Here is a 22,709-nt window from a genome sequence, read left to right as displayed (position 1 = left end):
TATCAGGGCTCATGAGGAAGGGCTGACAGTGGTTGACCACAACCCCACCAAAGGGGGAGAACTCAAGGCTGGGAGAGGGAATGAGAGCAGCCAGCAAAAAGCATGGACTGCAGCTGCTTTCTCTCAAGTCTGCTGGGCCTTACGTCACAGCTGCTCATTAAGCACCCACTTGACGCCGGGGAAGTGAAATAGCACAGACCTGGCACCAGAGAGAACAAATGTGGCACCCAGTGCTCCTTTTAAGGACTGGCTCAAGCAGCAGCAGGCCTCAGGGCAGGAGGTGAGGCAAACACAGCAGCACCTTCGCGGGAGAGGGACGGACTCGCTCAGGGCTGCCTTTTTAACAAGCTCTCCAGGGCAAGTTCTGTGGCAACTGTCAAAAATAATGGACAATGCAGCCTTTTTCCCTTCTCTTACAAGCACTAGGGACACTGTTTCCTCTTCCCCCAGCAGGGCAGCTGGCTTTAACCGAGAGAAAGGGTCAAAAGGCACCTCGATGACCATCTGTCAAAACAGAAATACCCTACCCCTAAGTTACAGCATCAGAGGAAAAGGCTGGGCCAGTGGTTCTGACTTCAGTGTGTGTCAGCATCACCTGGAAGGCTGGTTAAAACAGAATGCTGGGCTTCGCTTTCTGAATTTCTTCTTCTGTTGGTCTGGGATGTGGCCTAAGCTGTCATTATTCTAACACATTCCTGGGTGACGCTGATGCTGCTAGTCTGGGCACACTGGTGTAATGTTTACCACCTACCCCCTTCACATTTCTTTCTGTGCAGCATCATATTGCCCAAGGGACAGACATTCCCTTGAAAATATATTACTTCATGTGTACACATTGTACTTTTATTCCCAAGATCTCAAAGCCCTTTCATATCATAACCTCCATTTGCTCTCAGGAATTCCCATTTATTTAGCAGAAAAGAGAGAGGTCAAAGGCCTTAACTAACGCCATTGTTGAGTCCCCAGGCTTCCCATCTTCCAGTTCAGGGTCCCTCCCGAGAACACACAGTCTCCCTGCCCAGGGCCTTGTGATGCTGTGAGCTGTCTACACCTCTAAGCCTGGCTGCCGTGACTCTACACCACCCAGGCTACCAGCAGGGAGCTGAGGGAGCAGGTGGGTCTCCAGGACACAATTGTGGGGAGACCTCAACTAACGACTCTGAACACTGAGGTAGCAGAGAAAGGTATACGTATTTCAAAGGAAATCCTTGGTAATCAATGCAATTGCTTTTTTGTGGACAAGTTGGTTTTCGGAGTTTTGAGGTTCACTTAGAACACTGTAGACACCAAATAAAGATCTAAACTAAACTAAAATTCTTGAATTAAAGGTAATGGTTCGTGGAAAACATCCCTGCAGATATTAGCTAAAATCTTACTGTTATTTAACTGATAAGCTATTGCAAAAACAGAATACTGAAGAAAACAGGGTAGTTTGACAAGGGGAGACTTGCAGGCATGACTGTAAATTCCTTGTGGATAATTTTCTGGTCCTTTAGTGGTAGCTTAACAAAGGTTTATAGAATTGAATGAGGCACAGGATCCAGTGAGGAGCACTGACTAGGTGGCTCCCATGCAGGGTGTTTCTGCACTCAGGGTGGAAAGCCTGGTAGAGTCTAGGTGAGTGGGAAAGAGAAGTTTGTTTGTTTGCTTTTTCAATTAGCTACTGGAGGGGACAAAAAGCATAACACAGGCTTTCTGGCAGCAGAAAATCACAGGCTATGTCAGCAAGTAAAACAGAGGTAACCAAAAAACTGTCGACAGAGCAGGCATGTTTATAGCTTAACATTAGGCTGCAGGGCTGGCATCTAGGAGACAATGAACGGGTTACATATTCTACGGCATGTCCATTAAGCACCATATGGAATACCACTGTGGACTTCCGGCACCCGGAAAGAACAGGAAGGCCAAGGCTGTGTCCTTCGACTTGGAAATAAAAAAACTGAGGCCAGAGAGATCAGTGCAGCTACAATTTGCAGGGGTTTTCTTTAGCAACCCACCTTCTTGAACCAGATTATGGGCTGTGGATACGGGCATGCAAGTAGATTACGACAGGGACACCACAGTGATACTAAGGTTGATTCCATCAGCACCCAGCACCCACTGGGTGCTGATCAACCCAGAGATCAATAAATTCTGAGTACCCACTGCCAGGCACTAAGTGAGTGCTGGTCATGAGAAACAGGCAAAGCCACTGCAGTTTCTCCTTCCACTGAGGGAGATGGAAAACAAAAAGTACAGCTGTGGCCCTTTTGTTACTGAATTGCAATTCCAGAAATACCTCCATTCTCTGTAGACAGGAAAGAGAGGACAATTACTACCCCTTTTAAATAGCTGTGGTAGCCCTAAAGCTTGTGACCTGACCTTTCAGCTCTCCTTAAAGAAACATGTAGAAACAAGTAGATGCTATGCATTCAGCATTTCAAGACAGGATATAAATACTCCACGAAAGAACACGCTATCTCAGAATTCCCCAGTGAAAACTGAAAAACAAGGTAGACAGAAAAGCTTCCAAAACATGGTCTCATACCATGTGGAAATCGAGGGCTGTTAGGAACAGAAATATTTCTTATGCTTAAAACCTCAGAGAAACACTTCACTGTACCTTAACATTAATGGGTAAAGTGAAGATACCCTCACAAACTCAGCCTAATGGGTTCCTTCACTGATCTTCCACCCCTAAAACCTTCACTTTCAAAACAGGCTTCTCTCTCTTCAAGTTCAGGCTGTCAGAGAATAAATGAATGCACACTGTAACTTCCAATATAAGCAAACACCTAGAAATGGTCCTGGTAGTCCTGGTGCAAAGCCATGGAAGGAAAGTAACCCCGTTTGCACAGATCTCTCCTTCTCGGCTTAAAACTTGATGGACAACTGTGCAGCCGATTTCTAACCCTTGGAAATAAAGCTATTCAGACCACTGCTTCTCAGCCAACCAGGCCCTGTCTCATCTGCTAAGCAGGCTCCCACTGTACATATTGCTGTATGTGCCCAACATGTGAAGCCACCGTGGGCAGCTGTAGAAGCCACATGTCACTGTCTGCAAAAAGGAGGGGCCGACCAAAAGAGCCTCGGAAACTCTTTCACTCGCCTTCTGCTCTGCCTTACCAAGCCCTCTCTCAGAAAGTCATTGTGTAGGCTGAAGAGGGAAATAAAAGAAGGGCGGACTTTTTCCATGCCTCCCCGCAGACTACAAGGTAATGTGAAAGAACAGTAGCTACCCCCCAACAGCTCTGCTGAAGTGCAGGCCTCAGGGGGCCCCACCGACACTGGCTTCTCACTCCGGATTTGTACCGAGCAGCATTGTCTAATAATGAGCTGAGCTCAATTGCTTACCATGTATTTTGCAGCATAACTAATCCCTTATATTTGTGCTTTTCACCCACATCTTTTTTGTTTGCTTGAAGGGAAGAAAAAAGCCTCACCTTTGAAGCAACCTACACCTCTCAGCCATTTGGCTCTCTTACCTCCTCCATGGTAGACAAAGCTCTGACCAAGCACCACAGATGCACACTTGCCTTTCTGGTGTTAGCACTTCTTGAGTTATCTAGAGGCCAGTGGTTGAAAGGTGAGGACAGTGATGCTATCAGGCAGCTTATCCCCACCTCCGTGCTTAGCCAGCTAAATGTTTGCAGTAAATCTTAATATTCATGCTTACTGGGCCCTTAGCTTTGTCAGCTAGGCATCTGCTCCTGTAAAGCGGAACTTTTTCTCAGCCTGTTTTAAGGTTGACAAAAGGTGGCTGAGCTAGAGATCACTGTTCTTCTCACCCCAGGATTGCTTCCCAACTAAGATGGATTCTGCCACCCTTCACTAATCAATTCATTCCAGCCATCAGGCACTGAGAACAGCAGGGCAATTGTTTTTTCCTCCTCAACCTATTCATCACCATCCATCCATCACACCTCAGACCAGTTACTCTTCCAACCTCTACTCCCTTGAAGCACAGTTTAAGAGAAATGATCGACTTACACAGGTTTAGGCAGAGTTCTTAGGATGTATTTTTGTTCACCTGAAAAATAAAACTTTTAAAAAATATACAGGACTTTTTGAGTATAGGTATATCTTAAATGGCTGAATTATAAATAATGTCTCTGGTCATGTTCACAGCTAGGGCTGGAGCAAATGTCCCAATTCCAGTGAAGGCTTTGGAGAGTCAGGAGGCCAGCAGCTGGAACTATGAGTGGCCTCTCTAGACTCTCTGATCCATCCCAAAGAGGATTTAAACAGTCCAGAAAGCAGGGATCAGGAAGAGGACAGGGAAGTGGACTCCCAGATGTTCTATAAGTTCAAAGGATTCTTGGAATAAGAGATCAATTTACAAATTATTAAAATATAGGACTAAAAATTCACACAGTAAATATAAATTACAGGCTATTATTGAAGTTATAAAGTGGCATTTTATGTTTCTTCCCTGTCTCACACCAAAAATGTAAAGGCCTCACAGGCTTCCCAATGACTGAAGTCCTAGTCAGCTGCTAAGAAATCCGCTATAGCCAAGAGACCCTGGAGGTGTTACCAGCCTGCTGGTAGGCTGTGACAGCTCAGTTGCTATTATCGTGCCCACAACAGGACATGGCTTAAAGCAAGGCTGCTGTCCTGTAAACTTGGCTCAGAGCTAACCAGAGTATAGGCCAGAAAACTGGAGAGACAAACTGTTTCAGGACTCAGGTGGGTAAGTTGTCTTTTTTTTAAAAAAATAGTGCCTCATTTCCCAAAAAGGAAACACTAAGGGGTTTGATATCTCATCACTACCCACACTCAATTGCCTAAAAGCAAGTGGCAGAAGGAAATGGAATCCAAATTGACGAAGTCTAGTTCTTGCTACCCCAGAGCTACACACATGTCCACATATTTCTCTTGATGTTTCTCATCTCCTTTATACAATTACAGGCTGCATTTATGTAGGGCTTCTCAGGAAAGGTAAAGACAGCCAATTTAACCTTCCCTTGGCTAGTCTATTAGCTGGCTCTCAAAGCACAATCCTGAGTTTCAGTGAAGCCCACCTTCCAGCCTTTCTGATTCTGTAGTATAACTCAAAACCAGAGGATGTGTGTGTGATCAAAGCTCTGGGGTCACAACAGATTTCATCTCAAATCGCAGGGCTTTGTCACTACAGGCTCAGGAAAGAGGGAAGGCAAAAGTGATTGCCGGTACAAGACAACATTTTGAGGAGCAGGAAAAAAAAAAAAAAAGATAAAAACACTTGCCAGTCACTCTACTTACAAAAGCTTGCTCTTCCTAAAAGAATTCTGTGAGGGGAAGGCCAGGATTGAAGCACAGCAGCATTGCTCTTTCCCTTCCTTCCTCCCTGGCCCATATTCAGATACTGAGGGCTGCAACAAGCCTCTTTGGTGGGGGCACTAGGATGGAAAGAGGGGATGAGTACATTCCCCACCCCCCTAAATTGCTTCTACTTCTCCTAAGGCTTTCCACAGCCACATCAACAGTCTAAGAATGCTTATACTCTTTTGTGAAAGAACGTCATAAACTTATATTTCAGAAATAGGAGGGGAACAGGAGAAAGTGAGTGATTTAAGAGGCCGTGTTTGTGCCCTTCCGGCCAGGTGTACTTCGGGGGACAGCAAATAGCCCTTGCTTGACCCCTTCAGTCAGTAGCTACCCAGGGTGTGGGAGGATATACATAGAATTCTATGTGATTATAGCTTCTAGTGCATATGTCAACAACTATATACAGGGATCTAGAAATTTAATGCATCTCTGGCCACTGCAACTAGGTTGACGTACCTGAGCTCCACTACTTTTGGTGCCCTCCTCCTTTCGAGAGCTTCAGCTTACTTAAAAAGAGCCCCTACAGCTCCATCCTTCCCCTGAGTCTTAGGGGAAAGCCCCAGTCATCCCTGCATGTAGGATACACCAGAGCGAGCAGCGCAGAAGGGTTTGGTGCCGGGATCTCCCCACCCCTCCCCCCATCCCCCTACGGCTCAGGGCCCTGGTGCAGCACGGTCCTGGGCAGCAAACCCCCAGCGCCCTGGCGAATCGTGGTCCCTTGGCTGAAGATCTGGCTGCGGGCCTCCCGCTCCGGGGCCAGCCGGCGATGGTGGGAGTGTGGGGGGTGTTCACTCCCGTGGGGGTCACTCCCGCGGGCTCTCCACCCCATCCTGCTGCGAAGTCCTGCCTCTGGGCTTGGGGAGGATGGTTCCCGGCTGCCCCCTCCGCGGAGGGCTTCAACGACTCCCGGGCGCCGCCACCGCTTCCTCCTCGTCCTCGTCCGGCCCCCGAGGCCGCTCGAGCGGCCCGGCCAGGGAGCTGTCCGCAGGGGGCTCCGGAGGCGCCGGCCGCGCCGCCTGCAGTGGGGGAGCGTCGCGCGGCGCCTCGCGGCGGGACGACCCGGTGGTGTTGGGCCCCGCCGCCGCCGCCCCCGAAGTCCCAGACGGGCCGGTGGCGTTGGAGCCGCCGGGGGGCGGGCCAGCGGCTCCCCCCGAGGTCCCGGCGCCCACCGGCTGCCAGATGAGGCTGTAGTAGACGGCGAGCACGATGGCGGCCAGCGACACGGAGAGCACGTAGGCGAACACGGTGGCGAGCCGGACCCACTTCTTGTTGGTCTTGGCCGCCATCTTCGCCTTCTTGTCCCCGGTGTAGGTGGCCGGCTTGCCCCGCTCGGCCGGGGCCGCGTCGCGCTCCTTCATGGGGGGGCCCCGGCCTTTGCCCCGGTGCTCCACGGCCCCGGCTGGAGGGGGCCTGGCGGCCTGCAAGGACTGGGCAGGGGGCGGCCCGGCGCCCTCGGTTCCCGGCGGCCCCGCGTTCCGCCGCCGCTCCTCACGCTGCCCGCCCGCAGCCCGCCACCGCGTCGCTGCAGCCGCCGCCGGGGCCTGGACCAGTCACCGCCGCCAGCGCCGCCGCCGCCGCCGGCCGGTCAGCTGCTTCCCCGCCGCCGCCACAGCCACAGCCGCCACAGCCGCCCGGCTCCGCGTCCCCATCCGCCGCCACGCCGCCGCGCGCTCCGCCGCCGCCTGCCCGGCCGCCGGCCGCCTGGTCTCCAGTGGCCGCGCGGACCGCGCGCTCCGCTCCAGCCCGGCTCCCCCGCCTCGCGCGCCGGCAACAGGGGGCGGGGAGAGCGCTGCTGGGGGCTGCCTCTTAAAACGGCGACGCCGGGGTCCGGAAGCGCCGCGAGGGGAGGCGGCTGCTGCCGGGAGCCAAGAGCCCCGCCGGGACGCCCCGTTAAGAGAGAGTTAAGGGAGGCTGGCTCTTAAACGGGCGACGTCGCCGCGGCCCCTTGCGGGCTGGCGCGGCGTAGACTGGAGCTCCGGGCACTTCTTTAAAAGGGGGAACGGCGCTGTGTTAGGCGGAGTGCGGAGCTAGAAGGGGGCGGTCGGAGCGCCAGCTGTCAACTCTGGCGCCTCCCGGCTCCGCCCCGAGGCTCCGAAGTGACAGGTGGAATAGCAGCCCGGGCTTCGGACCTCAGGCCTCAGTTTATTCTCTGGGAGGGGACGGTAAGAGGGAGAGGGAGGATACCACGCTCCAGCTCCCAGCTCGCGCCCCGCTCCGCGTACCCCCTGGGCGGGTCCCCCAGGCCCATTCACAGCTAAAGAACCTGGTTGACGCCAGGGGTAGGCAGGCGGTCCTGGCACCTGGAGCGCGCACTGGGGCCGCAGCTGCTTGTGTTGCTTCCACCTGGTCCATGCTGGGCTTCGGAACTCTACTGAAGTCTTCCCAATTTCGTACCCCAGCCCGCCTCACCCCCCAACCCTGAGCCTCCGGGACAGAGCCACGGGACTGAGTTGTTCTCCAGACTCGCCTAACACCTTAGTCCCGAAGTTCGCAGCAGGTCGCAGGTCCCGCTTTTTGGGTCTTCCAATTCCTGGGTTTGGCCTGGATTTGGACCCAAGGGGCTGCACTGAACCTTGAGGAGTTTAACTCTCAGGGATCCTACAGCGTTTTCACTCTCAGATCCCCTCCAGACCTCAAGGCTTGGGTGGTTGTCCCCTCCCCACTTTCCCATGTGAGGTTTGTCTTCTCTGGCTCCAGGCCAGGGGCCAGGCAGTGGGCTCTGTGCCTGGTCTTGGGACCCCCTAGGTGCTAACAACCCTTCATGCTCAGACTCTCCTTTGCGGCTTTACTTGTGCCCTCCCCCTCCTACCGCTCTCCTGCTCTCCCTGCCTTCTCTCCTCCCCGTTCCCTCTCTATAAGCCTTTCCAGAATTCTGGTTCCCTCCTCCTTGGATGCTACTTCCTGTGTTCCCAGAACTGGGCATGTGAACTGACTGGGTGTCTGAATGAGTGAGGGAGACTTGCCTGGGCGTGTGTTGGGGAAGAGGACTGTGGTTCTGATGGGGTTCTGTGGGTGAACCTTCTCTCAAGCCCCTGCAAATGTGAGCCTGACCTGGCTTCTACCCTGTAGGGCAGGATCCCCTCTACCCTTCTCACTTCTCCCCCTCCTCCAGGAATCTTTGGCTTCCAGAGGACCCCCCTACACACACATAAACACACGAGGAAGCCCTCCCAACACTGCTGCCTTGCCACCTCAGTAGCACAGAAGTGGCTACCAGAACTGAGTGTGCTAGTGGACTGCTGGAACCACAGGCCTCTGACCCAGTCTCAGTCTCATTCCTGATTCAGGCCCAGGTGTGAGGCTGTCACTACTAATGGCTGGTCAGATGCTATTTAAAGGAAAAAGCTGCCTTTTTACTTTTCTGAGAAATTTCAAGGATATTGGAAGTGTGGAGTGTTTATGGCCTTTTGTGGGCTGATGGGGAAGAAACAACTCACTCCTCCACCCTGCTCCTAGGTCAGCCAGGGCAGCCTGTTGACTTAAAATTCTTGAATTGTCTCTGGAAGTTGTCTCTCTTCTCTCCCCTGCTCTAGGGCTTTCCTGGCAGGACATATCATACAACTATTCCATGGTGAATTATTCTTAACGATTCCAGGTGAGGCCAATACAAAGCTTCCTTCACTCCCCTTTCCTGAATGCACTCCATATTGCTTCTCCATATTTCTGTTGCAAATTAAATGCCTTTCTTCTTGCTTGGCTCCCAGTGGAGTGGGAAAACAGCATGTCATTCTTCTGTACCAAAGAATAATATACTTGAAGCCTTTATTCAATTCCTCTCACTCTATCTTCTCTAAACCAAACAGTGCCAGATTCTTTAACCTGTCATCAATAATGTCTATTTATTATCTGGATTTACATAGTGTCTTTTACCCCAGGAACTAAGAATGCTTTCAGATATAATTGAGCCTGATCTCCCTGGTGCCTGAGCCATTAAGAAACCATTAGTGTTCTCCTGTTGCAGAAAACTAAATGGCCCCCTAGTGGCCTGAAAGTGAATATGCCTCCCCCCACTAAGAACCAGGCAGGGATCAGAGAAATCAGAGAATCCAGGCAGCTTGGGGATAGAATGGGCCCAGAAGGTCATCTTTTGTGAATACCCCTGTGGACCCTAGAGCCTCCTCCACAAAATCCCTGGGGAGCACTCAGCAGCGTCAGTCCAAAGACCATCTGGGATGGTGGCATACTTATTGTTTGCTCCCTGAGGCAGCCCTTTTTGGCTTTGCAAAGTTCTGACCAATTATGACAATAACAGTGCCCTTAGAATGTGCTATAGGCATTAGACCAAGCCCTTACATTCCTTGTCTTATCTGTCTACCAATGACCTATCAGGTAGTACTGTTTATCTTCGTTTCATAGATGAAGTCCCTGCCTCAGAAAGGGCCAAGAACCTGCTCAAGGTCACATAGCCCTAATGCCTTGGAATTCAAAAGCCCTGATGGAATTCAGACCCCTGACTCCAGGGCATTAGGCTCTTGATCCCAGCTCTGCTCTGCCTCATAGGCAAAGCTAGACTTTGTCTCTTCTCTGTAGTGGATATTGGGGGTTACTACCCAGGTCACCCTCAGGAGGGAGGTGCTCATTCTTCCAGTTGTCAGGAGTGTTGGCTATGATGGCTCAGCTGCAACTGTCCCTGGGACTTGCCTTCTGACACCAAAGGAAGCTGCCATTCTCTCCTGGCCTACAAGCCCAATACATAGAGCCAGATCACAATAAAGCCCAGTCAGAGATGGGCAGGGGCCCACGAGGGAAGAAGGCTAGACCATGAAGTCATTGTGGAAGCAGCCAGTATATACTGGCAGGATCCAGGAGCAAATGTATAGGCTAGATCAAGGTGGGGTGTGGTGCCAAACATTAAGTTGAACAAGGGAGACGTCGTTGTTATAGGAGTATTCTCCTGTGAATCAGGGTGTGATATCCCAACAAGGATCCTGGGAGACAGGAGAAAGGCAATGGCTACCAGAGTGTAATGGAAATGCCAGAACTACCACAGCAGAATGTGGAAGAAGGGTTCAAAAGCTCAGAGAAGTGGGTATATTCTATGTAAGGCCAGAAACCACTTAGGTTCTGCAGGAAGGCCCAGAGGATACTCTGGTCATCAAAGCAACAAGGAACGCACTGTTGAGAGGGGTACCAGCATCCCTGAGAAGCTGAGTTTGGACTGTCCTCTGTAAGCCATGCCTGACAGCAAGAGGCCATTCCGGACTGGCTCTAGATAGCAGTGGGGATGATAGGATGGTGAAATCATAGAAGCTAGACAGCACAACTGTTGTAATAAGCAGCAAGTTGGAGTGGCAGTGGGGGCAGTCCTGGCCAGTAGAGGACCGTGGTTGAAGATAGTTGATAGCATAGCATCCCTGGAGCAAGCTAGCTAGGCAGCCAGTAACAGTACTGCTCGGTCTATACCAGTGATTCTCAAATGTTTTAGTTTCAGGATCCCTTTATACTCTTAAATATTGAGGTCTCTAAGCCTGATGTGGTGGCTCACACCTGTAATCCCAGCTACTTGGAAGGCTGAGGCAGAAGGATCACTTGACCCCAGGAGTTCAAGATCAGCCTGGGCAAAATAGTGAGACCTCATCTCTACAAAAAAAAAAAAAAAAAAAAAAAAAGTTGAAAATTAGCTAGGCAGGTTGGCGTATGCCTGTAGTCCCAAATACTCGAGAGGCTGAGGCAGGAGGCTCGCTTGACCTCAGGAGTTTGAGACTGCACTAAGCCATGATCATGCTACTGCACTCCAGTCTGGGTGACAGAGTGAGACCTAGTCTCTAAATATATATATATATGTATGTATATATGAGAGAGAGAGGTATCTAAAGGAATTTTATTTATGTGGGTTTTAGCTATTTTAATTTGACAGAAATAAGACCAAGGGTTTTACAAAATATTTATTAATTTATCTAAAGAATAATAAACCCCACTACATGTTAACATAGATATATTATTTATTTATTTATTTATTTATTTATTTTCCAAGACGGAGTCTCACTCTGTTGCCCAGGCTGGAGTGCAGTGGCACAATCTTGGCTCAGTGCAACCTCCGCCTCCCAGGTTCAAGCAGTTCTCTCGCCTCAGCCTCCTGAGTAGCTGGGATTACAGGCACATGCCACCACACCCGGTTAATTTTTGTATTTTTAGTAGAGACAGGGTTTCACCATGTTGGGCAGGCTGGTCTCGAACTCCTGACCTTGTGATCCACCCGCCTTGGCCTCCCAAAATGCTGATATTACAGGCGTAAGCCACTGCACCTGGCCAGATAACATATTTTTATGACAAAAAATAGTGAAAAGAGTGGCTTTGCTTTGTAAATTTGCAGATCTCTGGAATGTGGCTTTATACTGTAGAAGACAACTGGATCCTTATAACCACTTTTTTTTTTTTTTTTTTTTTGAGACAGACTCTCACTTTGTCACCAGGCTGGAGTATGAGTGGCGTGATTTCAGTTCACTGCAACCTGCACTTCCCAGGTTCAAGCAGTTCTCCCACCTCTGCCTCCCAAGTAGCTTGGGACTTCAGGTGCACACCACCATGCCTGGCTAATTTTTGTATTTTTTTGTAGAGATAGGGTTTTGCCATTTTGCCCAGACTGGTCTCAAACTCCTGAGCTCAAGTGATCCACCTGCCTTGGCCTCCCAAAATGCTGGGATTACAGGCATGAGCCAACATGCCTGGCATCTCATACCTGCATCTACATTTAATCTGCTGGCAATTTGTTGTTATGGTTAAAATATATGAAGAAAATCCAGCCTCATATAGACGTGTAGTTGGAAAAGAGAGGAGCATTTTAACAGCCTTTTCAGATAATTGTGGCTGTTTTTCTTTGATACTACACCAAAACCCAACAAGCAGTATTTTCTTAAATGGTAGTTGAAATGTAGACTATAAAACTATATCAGTGAACTTTTTTTATATTCAATTACCTTAAAGTCCACTGATCTAACTTGCCCTTTGAATGGCACTTTTACTCATGCATGATTTTATAATATCCCGCTTTGGTCATTTGGAAACTATTGGTTCACTGAATTAAACATATCTTTGCAATATTGATACCTTTCACTATATAATAGAAAAAAATCACATTTGATAATATTACAAAAAGTTTAAGTATTAGGAATCTAGGAAGCTCATGATAGTACATACATGCTTTCTAAAATTCTAGTTTTTACTTGAAAACTCAAATTTTGTAATTGGTAACAAACACTATCAGTTATTTCTTCTCAAAGTGACAGGCTCACTTGGTTCAAATGTGAGAAAACATCTGCCAAGTAACCAAGTCTGCATAGCCATGGTTTTCCAGTTCTTCTTTCAAGTAAAACTGGTGTTCCATGAAAAAAGTGGCTAGTTGAGCTCCCAACTCAATCGCAAAAGTGCTTTTCCCCAAGAAAACCGTTATACTTCCATATGCAGTAGAGTACTTTTCATTTAATCACATGGAATATTAAAAAGACATCTATTTAAGGATCATAACTTCATCCAATTTAACAATTGTTATTGTTTTGTTAAAGATACTCTAAAGTAAAATGACTTTCTCTCTTCCTTTTTTTTTTTCCTTTTCTTTCCTCTTGCTTTCTGCAATGAACTACTAGTTCAGTTTGGTGTCACTGCCTTGGTTGTTTAAGATGCCAGAGGTAGGCTGGGCGCGGTGGCTCAAGCCTGTAATCCTAGCACTTTGGGAGGCCGAGACGGGCGGATCACGAGGTCGGGAGATCAAGACCATCCTGGCTAACACGGTGAAACCCCGTCTCTACTAAAAAATACAAAAAACTAGCTGTGCGAGGTGGCGGGCGCCTGTAGTCCCAGCTACTCGGGAGGCTGAGGCAGGAGAATGGCGTAAACCCAGGAGGCGGAGCTTGTAGTGAGCTGAGATCCGGCCACCGCACCCCAGCCTGGGCGACAGATTTAGCACCTTCAGTGCAAATGTCAACACAGTTAAATAGGTAAATAACATGTTAGTATTATTATGAAAGGAATTTTGACCTTGTGAAACCCCTGAAGTGATCTCAGGGACCCCAAGGGGTCTGGAGACCACACACTGAGAATCGCTGAGCTATACAATTAAAATAAATCAAGGATGAAAGACCAGGAGGTTGATGGTAGCTGCTCCAATAAAAAGTCACAATATCTTGTTTGGTTTCCAGTCCTGATTCACTTTTCAGTTCAGGTTCCCAGGAGAAAGGTTTCTGCAATACTATAGCAATACAGTAATGATTTCCCCATTTCTTCCCCAAAGGGAACTATGCCGTTTGCCTGGGTAACTGTACACTGGGGAGAGTAGAATAGTCAAACACTTTAAGGTCTGCTGGATGCAGTGTCTGCATTGACATTGATACCTGACTGGGAACTGAATCATCAGCATGGCCCCTGGTAGAGCGGCCTGAGGTGAAAATGTCTATAGGCTCATGAGCTGTAGGCAAATGGCTTGACTAGTTGGTTCGAGGGCTAGAAAGAGAAATACTGGAAGATTGGGAAGAAGAAGGTCTTGGGAAGAGACATGTGGCTATATCTATTTGAGTGAGCACCAAAGTGTGAATATCTTTATTTTTTATTTTTTGAGACAGGATCTTGCTCTGTTGCCCAGGCTGGAGTGCAGTGGTGCGATCATGGCTCACTGCAGCCTCGACCTCTGGGGCTCAAGCGATCTCCTACCTCAGCCCCTGGAGTAGCTGGGACCACAGGCACACACCACCACATCAGGCTCATTTGTGTGTGTGTGTAGAGATAGGCCTCACTATTGAAGATCTTTATATTGCATGTTAATACTCATCAGAGAGCACCTGCCACCGGGGAGACTGCATAACCAAGTACATAGAATGATGTGGAATTGATGTCAGCTTGCCTCTGTCATTGACCACCCCATGCTGGCACAATGGGCACATGAATAAAGTGGCCATGGTGGCATAGATGGAGGTGACACATGTGTCACCTGTGTGTGGTGGCAGGGGTGGCTTAACAGAATGGGCTCCCACTCACCAAGGCCAATCTAGCTATTGTCACTGCTAAAAGTCCAACCTGCCAGCAACTGATACCAGCCACGCAGTACCAAGCTGGCTACCTTGGACCTGTTCCACTCCAGAAGGGTGAGGGACTGATCTTGACCTGAATTGCCATATATTCTGGATATGGATTTGTCTTTTCTGCTCAAAGGCCACTCTCTGGGGGCTAAAAGAGTGTTTGATTCACTGACATGGGATCTCACATACCATTGCAGAAGACCAAGAGTCCCACTTTAAGGACAGAATGGGCACATGATCATGGGATGTTTTAGGCCTATTACATACTTCACCACCCGGAAGCTGAATAGAGCTGACAGAGTGATAGAACAGCCTTTACAAGCGCAGCTGAAATACCATGTTAGAGATGATGGGACACCGTGCTCCAGGATGAGGTATGCATCCTAATCAATAACTATCATATATGGTGCTATGTCTTAACGTGTAGAATAAAGGTTTAGGAAACTAGGGGTAGAAGTAGGAATGACTCCACTTACCATCACTCCCAGTGACCTTTCTGGAGGAATTTGTGGCTCCCGTTCCTGCAGTTCCAAGCTCTCCGGGTTCAGAGAATCTGGTTCCCAGAATGGGAACACTTCCACCAGGGACAGAACAAGAACCCCATAAACTTAAGTATGGCTGCTTTCTGTTCGTCAGGCTCTTTGTGCCAAGAAACCAGCAGGAAAGAAGAGGAGTCACTTCCTGGAAGGGGCAATTGACCCCGATCCTTTGGAAGAGATAGGGCTGCTGTTACATAAGGGGGTCAGGAAAGAATATGTTTGGCGCCCGTGATCCACTGGGGTGTCTGTTGGTATGCCCAATTTTGGTGGAAGGTGGGCACATCAGCAGCATGGTCTGAAGGCCATGGTGATTGGTGATTGGTTACCCCAACAGGCAAGCCACCTAGACCAGCAGAGGTGCAAGTTGAAGGTAAAAAGAATCTAGAGGCCGGGCGCGGTGGCTCAAGCCTGTAATCCCAGCACTTTGGGAGGCCGAGGCGGGTGGATCACGAGGTCAGGAGATCGAGACTATCCTGGCTAACACGGTGAAACCCCGTCTCTACTAAAAATACAAAAAAAAAACTAGCCGGGCGTGGTGGCGGGCGCCTGTAGTCTCAGCTACTCGGGAGGCTGAGGCGGGAGAATGGCATGAACCCGGGAGGCGGAGCTTGCAGTGAGCCGAGATCACGCCACTGCACTCCAGCCTGGGAGACACAGCGAGACTCCGTCTCAAAAAAAAAAAAAAAAAAAAAGAATCTAGAATGAGTGACAGAGGAGGGGAATGATGAATATCAGTTGTGTCACCAAGACTAGTTGCAGTAGTGGGGGCTATAGTTTCTCCATTTAATTCTTGTAAATTTCCCAGAATCCTGGAGGAGCTATTCCCAGGTAGAGTGAACTTACCACGTAAATCAAGTAGGTCTGGGCTATGCATGGGGGTACTGTCTAGGTTGCTGTGGTGCCCCTCCCAGATACTGCCTTTAGGACCAAGGAGCTTATCCCCGAAGTTGCCAGAAGTGTTGGCTGCCCATGGCTCACACATGAGTCTTTCCCTTGGCATTTCCTTCAGCTGCCAAAGGGAGCTGTCTTGCTGGACTTCACAACCCTTCCCTAGGGGTCATCTGCCAAGTCAATGTGGAATTCAAAGGTACAGCCCTCTTATCTGAGTTGGGGCTAACTCTAACGGGCCAGCTCAACCCCAGGGCTTCCTGTGGAAGCATTCTGTGTTGTGACTGCATTGTTCACCAATTTCTTCCTCTGGCTTGATTCTGATTCTTTCACTACTCCAGAGATGTCATCTCTGCAAGCACCCCCAATAAACTTCCTACAAGCAAATCTCTATCTCGGCATGTTTCCTGAGAAACCTGACCTAAGACAGTCTCCTAAGATTCTAACTTTAAAAAAAAAAAAAAAAAAAAAAAAATATATATATATATATATATATATATACTTAAAAAAATTATTTTTCAGACAGAGTCTCACTTTGTGACTCAGCCTGGAGTGCAGTGGCATGATCTCGGCTCACTGCAACCTCTGCCTCCCGGGTTCAAGCAATTCTCCTGCCTCAGCCTCCTGAGTAGCTGGGACTATAGGCATGTGCCACTGCGCCTGGCTAATTTTTGTATTTTTAGTAGAGATGGGGTTTCGCCATGGTGGCCGGGCGAGTCTTGAGCTCCTGGCAAGTGATCTGCCCACCTCAGCCTCCCAAAGTGCTGAGATTACAGGCGTGAGCCACCGCACCTGACCTAGATTCTGACTTTTGGGACCCCAGAGGACAAGTCTCATCCATGTGAAGTTGGGCCTCCTGGCCACCTGTGTCTTCTATAAAGTAGTTCCCTTCAGAGTGTTGCCTGCATCCTGCAGCCTGGCTGCTTTCCACCAAATATCCTTCAACTTATGACCTTCCCTGCAACAAAGCAACCTAAACTGAATTCCTCAAGTATTTTGGGTGTGGTCTGTTGTGGTGACAATGAGAATGGGCCTGAGTGTTCCTTGGTTCAAAAGCCCTGGGTGCATCTTGGAACGAGCGGGGATACTCTTTAGAGACAAACAGCAGTGACTCATGCCTATAATCCCAACACTTTGGGAGGCCAAGGCATGAGGATTGCTTGAGCCCATGGGCTTGAGACCAGCCTGGGCAATAGAGTGAAACCCATCTCTAAAAAAAAAAAAAAATGCAAACTCCTCACCTTCCTTTCCCTCCCTCAACTCATCCCAGATCATGATTCAGAGGGTCTTGGTACAGCAAGGAATATGCAGTGTTACCAGAGCTTTGCAGGTGGTTCTGGTGTGATATCAAGATGGAGAACCACAGGGTTCAGTACCCGACTTCAGTTCAGCAGCCTGAGTCTGTCCGTTTTTATTGGCAGCTCTGTCATTTGACTGAGATGGAGCTGGCTGTCAGCGAAAACCCTCAGTTTTATTCACACATGCTTCTGCTAAGCTGCCACTTCCCCACCCTGTCCTTGTACAGTCGGTGTCTTGGCACCAAGCCCAGATCTCTCAGTTAAGCCCTGTTCATTTCACCTTGTGAGGTTTAGGCCATCACTCTAGAGGGTTAGGATGTTTTTGGATCCTGAGTCTGTCTCCCAACATATTCCTGTCCTCACTGACTCCTTGCTATTCACAAAGTTGAGGGGCTTGTTTTCTGTGGCTTTGCCCAGGTCTTGATAAAAAGGTGGATCAGATGCCAAGTTTAGTGGTACATGCCCGTAATCCTAGCTACTGGAGAGGGTGAGGTGGGAGGATTGCTTGAGCCCAGGAGTTCAAGACGAGCCTGGGCGACAGGATGAGATCCCATCTTATATGTTTTTGTTTTGTTTTGTTTTGTTTTGTTTTTAAAGCTCTCTCTCTGCGTCCTTGTGAAAATGATCTTGTCTTTAAACCCTGCGTGGCAATCCTTGATGCACCGCCGTGATGCCCAGGGAAGACAGGGCAACCTGGAAGTCCAACTACTTCTTTAAGATCATCCAGCTTTTGGATGATTATCCGAAATGTTTCATTGTGGGAACAGCAATGTGGGCTCCAAGCAGATGCAGCAGATCCTCATGTCCCTCCGAGAGAAGGCCGTGGTGCTGATGGACAAGAACAGCCTGATGCGCACGGCCATCTGAGGGCACCTGGAAGACAACCCAGCTCTGGAGTAACTGTTGCCTCATATCTGGGGGAATGTGGGCTTTGCGTTTACCAAGGAGGACCTCACTGAAATCAGGGATATGTTGCTGGCTAGTAAGGTGCCAGCTGCCACCTGTGCTCGTCCCGTTGCCCCATGTGAAGTCACTGTGCCAGCCCAGAACACTGGTCTGGGGCCTGAGAAGACCTCCTTTTTCCAGGCTTTAGGAATCACCACTAAAATCTCCAAGGGGCACCATTGAAATCCTGAGTGATGTGCAGCTGATCAAGACTGGAGACAAAGTGGGAACCACGCTGCTGAACACGCCGAACCTCTCTCCCTTCTCCTTTGGGCTGGTCAACCAGCAGGTGTCTGACAGTGGCAGCATCTACAACCCTGAAGTGCTTGACATCACAGAGGAAACTGCATTCTTGCTTCCTGGAGGGTGTCCGCGACGTTGCCAGTGTCTGTCTGCAGATTGGCTACCCACCTGTTGCATCAGTGCCCCATTCTATCATCAGTGGGTACAAACGAGTCCTGGCTCTGTCTGTGGAGACTGATTACACCTTCCTACTTGCTGGAAAGGTCAAGGCCTTCTTGGCTGATCCATCTGCTTTTGTGGCTGTTGCCTCTGTGGCTGCCATCACCACAGCTGCTCCTGCTACTGTAGCCCCACTGAGGTTGAAGCCAAGGAAGAGTTGGAGGAGCTGGATGAGGATGTGGGATTTGGTCTCTTTGACTAATCATCAAAAAGCAACCAACTCAGCCAACTTTATTTGCAAAACAAGGAAATAAAGGCTTAAATTCTTAAAAAAAATAAAAAAATAAAAAAGAAAGGTTGGACCAGGACAGGAGTAAGAACAGAGGCAACTGGCCAATACTGATGACATTCCCTATATGCAATGCACCATGCCCACCCAGAGAAGGACATCACACTTACTAAAACTGGCCCATTTCACAGACAGATTGACAGAGGCAGAGGAGTGATTGTGCCCAAGAATCTTACACTGGGGTGAGAGCTAAGCCTCTCTTGCCACCTACAGCTCTCATCTCTAGGTTTGCCATCTCTCAGAGGAAAGGCAGGAGAGAGAACTGACAAGATTGGACCTTCTGAGTGGAAAGAGATTTTTAGAGCTGGAAGGAATCTTAGAAATGACCAAAAGTTTGACAGATTCAAGAGCTCAGGTAACTTGCTAAGATCACAGAACAAATCTTTGCTCCAGTGGGGACTAAGCTCTGGGTTTCTTGAAGATGGACACAGGTAAATTTGATCCAAAATGGCACTTCAAAGAGAAACATACACGGACTGATGGTGTTCCACCTTTATTTATTTATTTTTTTTTTAGATGGAGTCTCATTCTGTCTCCCAGGCTGGAGGCAATAGTGTGAACTCAGCTTACTGCAACCTCCACCTCCTGGTTCAAGCAATTCTCATGCCTTAGCCACCTGAGTAGTTGGGATTACAGGCATGCGCCGCCGTGCCTTGCTGATATTTGTGTTTTTGGTAGAGACAGGGTTTCACCATGATGGTCAGGCTGATCTCAAACTCCTGACCTCATGATCTGCCCGCCTTGGCCTCCCAAAGTGTTGGGATTACAGGCGTGAGCCACCACGCCCAGTTTGTTTTCCACTTCTAAGTCCCAGATGGTTCCTCCTGGGGTTCTAGAGGGGCTTGGAATGGGAGGACAAGCAACATCTTCCTCCCGAGCATCTACAGGAGCCTTGATTGCCTCTCTCCTCCCCGAGGGATCAGTGTTGGCCACACAACCTTGCCCATGCCTCCACTTCTGCTCAGCTCTCAGTACGCAGAGGGTGGCTGGAGCTGGGGCCACAGATGGACGTACAGCTGGGCAGCTCAGCACTCTCATCTGTGCCTTATCAGCTGGGGGGCTGTGGTGGCATGAAGCTGGTGGGAGGCTGGCACTTGCCCAGGATTCTCGGAGCCCTTGTGCTCATCACTTCATGAGTTCAGGCTGCGTGGGGACAGCTTGCTTCAAGTCCACAGTCAGGCGCAACCCTAACTCAGTCTGCCCTGCAAAGGCGGGCCCAGCCCCTGATCCACATGAACTGCCGGAAGAAAAATCCAAAGGGAAAGTCAGTGAAGACATTTGTGGAAAGAACTGTGGAAGAAGGAATAAGAACCTGCCATTTTTCCTGCCAGTGTCTGCTAATAAGTAATAATAAAATAACAATGATAACTCATAATGATAATGATAGTATTATTGAGCTCTTGCATAGGCACTGTATTAAGTACCATTCATTATATTATTTAATCCTTGCAACATCCCCATGAGGCATTATTATCCCCATTTTACAGGTGAGAAGGTTGAGGCCCAGGAAAGTTAAGTATCACAAGATAAACCAGCTAGTAAGTGGCTGGGTTCCTAGAGTGGTGAGTGTGGCTCCCTTTGCCAGACTGGGAAACAGATACCAGAAGAGCCATCCTCCCTCCAAAAGACAGCCAGCCCTTGGCCAAGATGGACAACAGGGTTCCATGCTCCTGAAACCCCTGCACACATCCTGACCTCCTGCAAAGCTAGCTCCAAAAATGCAGAAAATCCAGGCAGTCAGGAGAGCTGCTAGCTTTGCAGGACTGCTTCAAAAGTCGTGGCATCAGATAAGAAACCGACCTAGTGTGATTCTTTCATTTGGCTGGTAGCTGTGGTACCTGAAGGTCTGAGTTTAACTTCTGCCACTAAACTTCTCTGATGAGCAAACTGGGAAACCAATGCATGGGGTTCCCACATAGCACTGGCAAGTGAACAAATGAACTTGGGACATATGTGCTGGGGTCCAGGTCACAAGCATGCCCCTTGTGGGAGGGAGCACTTGATTGAATATAAGTTCTTACCACGTTCTATGGCCCAAGGCTCCCACCTGCCAGTCTCTCCGGCATAGGTGTTCCCGTGGGTCACAAATGACAGACCCACCAGCAACTTCCAGGACATGCATACTTTGAGTGCACCCAGCAGGGGGCATCCTTGCCCTTCCACTGCCCGCCCTGGGGGTAATACTGGCCCACTGCAGGGGGTGCCCTCTACCCAGCTCAGCCCAGGAGCCCAAGGCCACATTTCCCAAATGGGGCATTCATGTAACTTCCCTGATTTTCTCTACTAATATTTACATAACATTTTTCTTTGTCAACACACATTTTACAACCTAAATGTGTTTTTTAAAAGAAAAAAGCCCTCTTTGATGAAGATTTTTGGCTCTCCTGACTGCCTGGATTTTCTGCATTTTTGGAACTAGCTTTGCAGGAGGTCAGGATGTGTGCGGGAGAGTACAGGCCCCCACTGAAGCTACAACTGGCGTCCCAAGAACAGTGAAGGCAGTGTCATCACTGAGTAAAGATAGTCAAGGCTTTTTGTTCTGTGGATTTGGAGCTGGAGATGGAAAGGAAGAGTGAGGAGCCCTGAAATCCTGCAATGAGGAGAGAAGCCTGTCCCTTTCCTCCTCATGCTGAGGGGGAGGAATGGATGGGTCTCTCCAGGCCCAAAGTGGAGAGGGGGCTGATGGCTACAGGACAGATGAAAGGGAGGGACTTCGGTGCCGGGACCAGGGTAGCGGCAGGTGACAGGTGCAGGGGCTTTGGGAAGGGACAGGGATTTGCCTTGCAAAATCCATTCAAACAGACATCCAGGGAACCTGACCCCCAGGGAGGGACCCAGAACAGCATGGGCCACCAGATGGTCCCTGAGGGGCCCCGGACTGGAGGGAGGGAGAGAGAAGAGATGACTCTGAGGGGTCGGGGAAAGGGAGGAGGAAGAGTCCTCCAAGTTGTTACCATTTCCAGGAGGCTTGGTCAGGCCCTGTTCTGGCTCCATCCCTCTGGCCCTAGAATTGCTCTTCTGCAGATTATTTCTGTGCTGGGAATTCCCTTAGCTCCAGCCTCCACTTGGCGGTTTATTGTCTTAATTCCCCAAGAAGAGTGTCCTCCCTCACCCTCCATCCTGCCCTGGACCAGACCTCCAGCCGAGACAATTCTAGGGCCTGGGTAAGGGTCTCCACCGTTGTCGGGGATATGCAAAGCCCCATGGCGGGGGACCCAGGGCAGAAAGCCAGGCCCCAGAGGGGAAGGAAGTCATGGGTAGAGTTCCCTACCTCCCCGGTTGGGCTAAGAAGGGCGATAAAAGGAGCAGATTAGGCAAGAGGAAGTGGGCTGGGTTCAGCTGGGCTGGTGCTGAACCCCCTGGGCCTGGGGCAGAGTGTGGGTCAGGCACCTGAGCAGCTGGGGCTGAGCCTTGCCAACCAGAGCAGCCATCCCTCCACCCCAGTCCCGCTGCAGGCCAGGGTGCAGAGCAGAGGCGGGCACCCGGAGGACAGCGCGGTGGAGGCAGGGGCAGGGGCTGCTCGGTGGGGGTCCAGGCCCCAGGCAGTCCCAGAGGCCCAGAGGTGGGAGTCTGGTGAGGTGGGTGAGGGGGTGATTGCCTTGCCTCATGTGCACCTCATTTTCATGGAGAGGAAGCATTGAGAAAGAGGAGCCGTGTGTTCAGCAAACTTTGCTTATTCAAAACACTCCATTCCAGCTGGGTCCTGTCCCCACCTGACCCCTGCCTCTGCGGTGGTCCCAGCTTTTGGGGTCAGACCCCCATGCTCTGGCCCCTGCCCAAGGACGTCTTTTCTCCTAGTAAGCTCCCTGCGCCTTTCCTCCGTCCTGGCCTGGGCAGCAGTCTCCCCAGTTGATTTCCATGTCGTCCTTCTCCAGCCCTCCTGGGCCAAATCTGACCGGGGAGCACCGCAGGGACTGAGAGGCCCTGGCTCCAAGGCGACTGGGCCTCATGACCACCTGTCCGTTGTGAGCAGCGCAGAGAAGGAAGCCCA

General features: G+C 49.8%; 1 protein-coding gene, 1 long non-coding RNA gene and 1 pseudogene across 2 annotated transcripts in view; 1 reads left to right on the top strand and 2 right to left on the bottom strand.

Moving 5' to 3' along the window:
- The window catches only part of LOC126959903 (uncharacterized), a 134,835-nt gene that overhangs the window by 47,111 nt on the left and 65,015 nt on the right, over nt 1-22,709 (bottom strand). The window lies entirely within an intron of this gene.
- INAFM2 (InaF motif containing 2) lies at nt 3,975-7,002 on the bottom strand. The gene has a single exon (XM_050799591.1). The coding sequence runs from the start codon at nt 6,645-6,647 to the stop codon at nt 6,186-6,188; it is 462 nt and encodes a 153-aa protein (XP_050655548.1). The 5' UTR covers nt 6,648-7,002; the 3' UTR covers nt 3,975-6,185.
- Nucleotides 14,499-18,631, top strand: LOC126959861 (60S acidic ribosomal protein P0-like; annotated as a pseudogene).

Source organism: Macaca thibetana, chromosome 7 (assembly GCF_024542745.1).
Source record: "Macaca thibetana thibetana isolate TM-01 chromosome 7, ASM2454274v1, whole genome shotgun sequence".
Classification (NCBI taxonomy): domain Eukaryota; kingdom Metazoa; phylum Chordata; class Mammalia; order Primates; family Cercopithecidae; genus Macaca; species Macaca thibetana.
The sequence above is the reverse complement of the archived record's forward strand: the minus strand, read 5'-3'. Positions and strand labels throughout refer to the sequence as shown.

Bases quoted from the DNA above. Each gene is read 5' to 3' on its own strand.
- INAFM2 (XM_050799591.1), bottom strand. From the start codon at position 6,647: ATGAAGGAGCGCGACGCGGCCCCGGCCGAGCGGGGCAAGCCGGCCACC.